The sequence below is a fragment of the Siniperca chuatsi genome, linkage group LG17 (assembly GCF_020085105.1).
Source record: "Siniperca chuatsi isolate FFG_IHB_CAS linkage group LG17, ASM2008510v1, whole genome shotgun sequence".
Classification (NCBI taxonomy): domain Eukaryota; kingdom Metazoa; phylum Chordata; class Actinopteri; order Centrarchiformes; family Sinipercidae; genus Siniperca; species Siniperca chuatsi.
In genome coordinates, this window is record NC_058058.1 from 1,735,087 (window position 1) to 1,743,298 (window position 8,212).

General features: G+C 37.8%; 3 gene segments (V, D, J or C); 2 read left to right on the plus strand and 1 right to left on the minus strand.

Annotated features, from left to right (window-relative positions):
* The first annotated feature begins 952 nt into the window (after positions 1-952).
* LOC122864594 lies at positions 953-1,872 on the plus strand. The segment is given in 2 exon segments: positions 953-1,360; positions 1,468-1,872. Coding segments are annotated over 2 exon segments (423 nt in total).
* A 1,843-nt stretch (positions 1,873-3,715) lies between these two features.
* Positions 3,716-4,715, plus strand: LOC122864608. The segment is given in 2 exon segments: positions 3,716-4,043; positions 4,244-4,715. Coding segments are annotated over 2 exon segments (372 nt in total).
* Positions 4,716-6,815: 2,100 nt separating this feature from the next.
* Positions 6,816-7,986, minus strand: LOC122864580. The segment is given in 1 exon segment: positions 6,816-7,986. A coding segment is annotated over 1 exon segment (495 nt).
* Positions 7,987-8,212: the final 226 nt, after the last annotated feature.

An 8,212-nucleotide genomic window follows, 5' to 3' on the forward strand; every position in this document is an offset into this window, starting at 1 on the left:
CATGTTTCAGTACTAAAGATAAAAAGTTGAAAGCGGGAAACTCTTTTTTTTAGTTTAATTAACAAACTTAAACATCAGTGTTCAATAATTACACGATATGAAAAAACTACAAAACTTTCAGATTTGTTTTTTCTCCACTTTTAAGCAGACATCTCTACTGAACATTGACTAAAGGCAGACTTCACTACTAACAAACTTTTTAAGTGCTGAAATGCTTTTCCAACTCATAAAATTAATCCTACTAATACAGCATGTGGTTAAACCAGCTGCAGTGATACCGTGATATTCATGGGTTATACTGAGGATGTGAATTAATCAGTCTGGGAGGAAGATTTTGTAAAACACTTGCAATGTTTCCAGATAAAACACTCACTAAATAAATACTATATTATTATTACATTTAAATCAATTAAAAACATTTTCTTTCAGTCAGTTTTTAAACTTTTTCTGAGGACAAAATTATGAATTAAAATATTTTCTTCAATAACTACCTGTACTTTTAAAATGATAAGAAAGTACAAACTGTCAAAATGAAAATGTGAAGTGTAACTAAAGAGTTTCTCCATCAGACAGAATTCTGCCTGTATTACAGTGAAGTAATGGTCACTGCAATAATATTACATTTCAACTATCAGCAAAAATCTTCAATTAAAGCTTGTTTTTATTAAGTAAAAAAACTGAATAAATATTAAATTTGAGTTCATGTAGAAGTTAAAGGTACTTACAGTTAACATCCAGTCTGGTTCCTCCACCGAAAGTCCACCACAGTGATACAAACTGATTGAGTCGTCGTACAAAAACCTCTCACTGCAGAGAGACACGGCTCTCTGACTTTGAACACAACAAACTCAACATCAACACTCCCTGTTTTTAAAATAATTAATTATTTCATATTATATTGATCAAAGAGGGACATCATTTTCAGAATTAATCACATTTGAATATATGTTTTAACCTTTCTGTAAATGTGGAACTCTAATTATTCTAACATTAAATTAAACCAAAAAAATCCACTCTTAAAGAAAATGTATCTGCAGTCATCAAAACCAATCCACATGAAAATGTTCACTGACACATTATTAATCAATACTTTGGTAAATGTATTGATCCATTGAGAAACAGCATCGTCAGAGTAATCCAAGTCCCTGCTGGAGTCAGTCAGAGCATTTCCATAGAGAGCCACTTTGCATCAGCAGCACCATGCTCCAGTGCTCTGGGAGAGTTTATAGTCCTGAGAGTTGAACACTGGATGACTGACAGCTGTCCTTCATGACAACAGAAGCCACAGAAATCCTCCTCATCAAAAACATGACTTTGCTCTCCGTTCTCATCTGGACTCTCCTCTGCTGCTGCTTCACAGGTAAAGTCCAGAGAATCAAACTCCTCTCCTCTGTGGACATCCGTCCCTCTGAAATGAAGCCGACGAAACCCTGACGCTGCTTTATGTTTTTGTCTCTGTATCCTCAGAGTCCAGAGGCCAGGTCACAGTGACTCAGCCTGGAGCAGTGAGCTCTGCTCTGGGAGGCTCCGTCTCCATCAGCTGTAAGACCAGTCCTGCTGTGCACTATGATGGTTCTGACTACATTTTAGCCTGGTACCAACAAAAAGATGGAGAAACTCCTAAACTGCTCATTTACTGGGCAAATCGTCGAGAATCAGGAATTTCAAGTCGTTTTTCAGGCAGTGGATCAAACACAGACTTCACTCTGACCATCAGTGGAGTCCAGGCTGAAGATGCAGCAGTTTACTACTGTCAGAGTTATCACAACATCAACAGTCAGTATGTGTTCACACAGTGAAAAAGCATCGTACAAAAACCTCCCTCAGTCAGACTGAACAGAAACTAAACTGCCTGCTGCAGCTGGAAGCTACTGCAGAGACTGATACAGTTCACTGAGGACACACACACACACACCAAGATTGTTTTAAAGTTTAGCAAACACTAACATTGCACTAACTAATAAACAAAGCCTTTGTCATCATCTGTCTCAAACCATATTTCCAGGTTAGGACACAAAGACGTTGTAGTCCCTCATTCGTCCAGGAGTGTTCTATCGTAGAAAAGGTTTCAGTCGTAGTCTCAATTGAGAATGACTTCCGGATGGGAGCCGAAACGTCTTGATTCTGAAAACAGTGTCCAGATGACTACGACTGAAACCTTTTCTACGTTAGGACACAAACAACATTTCTTACTCCAAAGGTGACGCCTGCAGATTGTTAGCTCTTATCTTATCTTTGGGTTTTAGGCAAACTGCTGACTCAAAACAAAACCTGTCCACATTTATCTGACAATCTGAGGAAAACATTTTTACTTACCAGAAGAGGTATGTAGAAAACATCACCATAGTAAATCAGAGTGAGGTTTGTTTTTGACTGAAAGTTTATAGCAAAAATGTACAAAATCCTTTCCATCACCTAAATATTTGTGTTTATAATCTCATGCCATGAGCTGAACAACAAACAACCTTCCACTTCCGGTTAGTTTTAAGTTCCATGAATGAAGTTTAAAAGACTCTTAAAGATCGAACAGCATTAGTCAAAGAAGCAGCTGTGTAGTAGACAACTGTGTCATCTGCATAACAACAACTTTTTAGGTTGTTCATCATCAGTAGAAACACAGAGATCTGTAAGAAATGTTATAAAAGCATTTTGAATCAGAAATATTTAGTTCATGTAAGTACACCAACATACCAGCAGGTCTTTACTATGACCTTCTGTAAACCCAGACTAGGCTGAGCTCAGAACAACACTGACTTTAATGAAGTCTCTCAGTGCATTAATCAGTGATTCCAATAGTGTTGGCACAGGGATACTTGTTGAAATCAATGTGAACGTTACTGTACATTTCAAAACGTCCAGGAGATTCTTTCTAAACACAAGGGACCGTATTTGTATGATGAGAATAGCTGAAAATGTGGACTAGAGGTTCATCCATTAGTTCATCTGAAATCATCAACAGAAAAAATGACCATCAGGGACACACAAAGATTTTAGTATTAGTAGATTTAGGGGCTTTTATTAGGAATATTATAAGGAAAAACAGAACCTGAAGCACCAACATCAACAGGAGGACATTTGGAGTAGAACCATGGTTCATATGTTGAAACAAAGACCCTACAGTGATGAAGTTTTCACTGAACACATTAACAAAACAAGGTCTGTGATTGGCTGGCAAAAAATTATTTGCTGAAAAAGCAAAATCTGTGATTGTTTTAAGTTTTTGAGTTACTTCAGATCGCATTCTGGTTTGGATTGCATTTATTCTGGAGATAATTAAATCTAATCCAGATAGCTGATTTCAGAAGAAATCCACCAGTTTTCTTTAACCTGAAGCTTTCTAAGTGATGAAGGTTTGCAGGTGTTAATGTAGTTCCAGGCTGAATGGAGATTAATTCTGCCTGGATCACACTTTTTGTTATGTCATGGAGAAATGTGTGCAAACTTATTTAAATGTCTTTTGATAAAGAAATGAAGAGATTTCTTTGTGGGTCTAATATCACTCAGAGACAATCACTTAGTCATTTAGCAAAGAGCTGATACCTGACGATGTAATATTGTTGAGGAGGGATGAAGACCAGCAGAGTAGAAGTGACATGACATTTTTAATTAAGATGATAGAAATTTACTAACTGAGAAAAAATCAACACCTTTAAAGCTGTGGGAGAGAGCAGTGAGCCAATCCCAGTTTCAGTCTCCCAAAACCTCAAAATTCAGTGTCACTAAACAGCTGATACACATGGAAGACCAAACACAAGTCAATCCTCAGAGGCAGAGAGATTCAGAGTTTCTGTTAATCAACATGAGGATGATTCAAACAGCCAGCTGTCCCAGCACTGAGGAGGAAACACCATGATATGTTGAGGACAGCTACAGTTCACTGACTCTGTGTGTTTGCATATCTGTCCTGCCTCTCTGCTCCCAGCCGTTAAGAGGCCAGTGTTGATCAGTGGCTGTCCAGGCCTTTCAGAGCCACTGACACGCCGGCAGCACAATGATGATGTCACTGATTCCACTGCTGGCCACCCTGGGGCTCCTTGTTCAGGGTGAGACTCTCTTCTGAAAACTTTGCTTCAGGATGCAACCAGGTTCACCACAATGATGTTCTGCTGTGATGGAGAAACACTGAGACGAGCAGCATTTACCTTCTTCCATCTATTCTCCATGTTAAAGAAATGAGACTCTTCATCTTTCTCCAAGCTGGATTTGTCTCAATAACTCTTCTCCTCTTTTTCATGTTTTCCAGGTTCATCAGGACAAACCGTCCTGACTCAGTCTCCTGGATCTCAGTCTGTTGTTCCAGGACAGACTGTCTCTCTCAGATGTAAAACCAGTACGAGTGTTAGTAACATTGTTTACAGCTACCTCCACTGGTACCTTCAGAAACCTGGAGAAGCTCCTAAACTCCTGATTTATGGAGCTACAAACCGTCCGTCTGGAGTTCCAGGTCGTTTTAGTGGAAGTGGATCTGGGACTGACTTCACTCTGACCATCAGTGGAGTTCAGGCTGAAGATTCAGGAGTTTACTACTGTCAGCAGAGTTACAGCAGCCCATTCACACAGTGATACAACGTCGTACAAAAACCTCCCTCAGCTGGAGAGGAACTGATCTGACTCAACAGCTGCACTGAAACTAAAACATTAGAAGCTTCTCTGAAAGAAAACTCATGATTGTGTTAAAAAGTTATATTTTTATTGTGGAAATATTTTTCATACAATTCAGCAGAGTATTTTATTATGACTGACTAACAGTGTTTGAGACATTATCACACTGTTACAGTTTACTCAAACACGGTTTTACAGCAAAATTTCAATCAGGAAAAAAATGGTTCAACAAGGAATTGTAACACAAAACTCTGAATCATTTGTTCTGGAGAAAATGTTTAATCTTTGACCGATTTGTTAAGGCGACCTCTATTTTCAAACTCACTGAGAATACTGAATTAGTCAAGAAGAAACCTGAATTTAACACAAAGTAAGCAGAGAAATCAAACTGAAGGATAAATAGGTTAATTAGCTATTTAACACATTCAAGAAATGCATACAAACAACAAAACAACACTTTAAAACAGTAATGTTCTCTTTAGACCCAAAACATTTTACATTATTGATGAAGCAGAGATATACACTCAGTGTCCACTTCATTAGGTACACCTGTAAAGCCTAATGCAATCCAATAGAAGCTTTCTGCCATAAAGTCTACCTCAGTTTCAAGTCATTTATTGTCAAATACACAACAATTACAGTGAAGCAATTAATTAATATTTTTAGTTCTCAGACTCCCTCCATGAACGCTCAAACAATATGTATAAAAAGGAAATCATGCAAGTAAAAGAGAATCAAAGACATTAAATACTGCAGAAGTAAAAATATAGGAGTATAATATGATATATATAGTATATATAATACAATGAAATAAAATAGGGTAGGTGTACAGTAATGATATAATGAATAAACTGTAATGTATGGGCAGATAAAAACTGGATTTTAGACAGGCTGTGCACTCATGTATAGGTAGTATAAATAAAAATAAAAATAAATACATATATATATATATATATATATATATATATATATATATATATATATACAAGAAAAAACTGAATGAGAGAGTGGAGAAACATATCAAATGTAGATGCTTCGGTGCACCAGGGCTCACTGAACGGTTTGGTGAGGATGAAAATGATGTGAATAAAATGCTCCGGCCTTTACAGTCACCAGATCTCAACCCAGTTTCACACCTGTGGAAGGTTTTGGACCAACGTGTAAGACAACGCTCTCCACCACCATCTCCATACGACCAAATGATATAATATAAACTCTCATCTTCAGATCTGTGTAGTGACGTCTGTGACGGTCTCTGATGCTGTATTTGCTGTTTCTCTCTACCTGCTGTACTCAGGTCTGTCTGATCTCAGTCAGATGACCTGATTAATAAAGGTTGTATATATAACTGAGGGAACATCTTGTGGAGGAGGTGTTCATCCCTCCAGTAGAGCTCCACAGACTTGGCAAGGAGCACTGAAGCTGTTCTGGAGGCTCGTGGTGGCCTGACTCCATACTAACACACTTCATGCTGCCTTTTCCTGTCAGTTGTCACCCAACTTTATATATACTATATTTACTGTTTGTGTGTGTGTATATAATATGTATGTATGTATGTATGTATGTATGTATGTATGTATGTATGTATATATGTATGTATGTATGTATGTATGTAATATGTAAATCAGTAAAAATTTAATTCTTTCCTTTTGTCATCCCTTTATTTGTCTTTGTGGTTGAACTCTTCAGCAGAAGCAGTATATACTTTTTCAAGTGTTAAATATGAAGATGACACTCTATTTGTGTCTTTCTATGCTGATGATATTCTGCTTTTTATTTCAGATGTTTAAAATATTTTTCATACTTATTTAAAAGAGATGATTCGATGATTAGATTAAAGTTTTCCTACCATGTGATTTTGTTCCGAAGGTTTATTATTACAGAAAAATCTGTAATGACTATTGGAGAATATAGTTTCAGTCAAGAAGGCATTCATATCAATTGTGACAAAACATTTTGGCCTTATACTACAACCATCACTGGTTTGGACGAATCAAATTATAGTGATGAGTTTTGTCTGACGGTATAAAGTCTCTTAATATAAAGTATGTATGGCTATACATTATGTAATGTTACTCATTCTTTCTAAAGTCATCATGGAGAAATTACAACATTTTTGTGAGCTCAGTTTTTCTCTGGATTTCATACAGTCAGTGTTACCATTTAAAGAAACTCATTCAGCCACTTTGATATAAAAAAAGTAAAACAACTGATTTGATGAAAACGTCTTTATTATCTGGAAACACAGAAATAATATTGAAACATTGCAACAAGCTAGTAAATATTGTTATTGAAACATGTCAAATAAAAGAGAGAGACAGTTGCAGAGTGCAGAGTGAGAGCAGTATCAGAGTTAAACCAGTAGCAGAGTCCCAGTGAGTCAGGTCAGGACTGGGGACACTGGTCTCTCCTCAGCGTCTCTGAGAGCGGAGTCTGGGAGCCCTGGGTGGCCTCACAGGTCACAGAGCCCACCTTCCTCCACTGGTCTGCAGGGAGCCTCAGGGTGCTGCTCCAGCTGTAGTGGCCGTCCTTCCCCAGCACCCCGGGGCTCCTGCTCTCCTCCCAGCTGCTGCTGCTGCTGCCGTCCACCTTCCAGGCCAGACTCCAGTCTGAGGGGAAGCCCTTGTTGGCCAGGCACATGAGCGTGGCCTTCCCCTGCTGCAGCTCCTCGCTGGAGGGGGGCAGCACCGTCAGGGTGGGGACGACTCGACCCACTGGAGGAGGAGACAGTGAGACAATATGAAGAAAGTTCATACAAAGAGGAAATAAACTCCACCCTGTTGGTTGCAGCAGAGGAGGCTGCTGGTTCAGGTAGTCTTCCTCAGATTGGATGAAACTGGTCTTCAGTGTTTCACTTCCCTCTCTGAGCTCAGTAACCATGGCAACAGACAGGCATCACTGCTGAACCATGGCAACAGACATGTTTCAGTACTAAAGATAAAAAGTTGAAAGCGGGAAACTCTTTTTTTTAGTTTAATTAACAAACTTAAACATCAGTGTTCAATAATTACACAACATGAAAAAAACTACAAACTATGTTCTTTCTGATTTTTCGGCCTGAACTCATAAGAGAAGTTTGTTTTTTCTCCACTTTTAAGCAGACATCACTACTGAACCATGACTAAAGGCAGACTTCACTACTAACAAAGTTTTTAAGTGCTGAAATGCTTTTTCCAACTCATAAAATGAATCCTACTAATACAGCATGTGGTTAAACCAGCTGCAGTGGTACCGTGTTATTCATGGGTTATACTGAGGATGTGAATTAATCAGTCTGGGAGGAAGATTTTGTAAAACACTTGCAATGTTTCCAGATAAAACACTCACTAAATAAATACTTGGTTGATATCTTCAGCTTAAATTTGATATTTATTACATTTAAATCAATTATATGTATATGTTTTACCTTTATGTACATGTGAAATTTTAATTATTATTCTTTATTTTTCAACTAAACCAAAAACATGACACTCGTAATAAAAATGTATCATCAAAACCAATCCCCATGAAAATGATCACTGACACATTATTAATCAATACTCTGGTAAATGTATTGATCCATTGAGAAACAGCATCGTCAGAGTAATCCAAGTCCCTGCTGGAGTCAGTC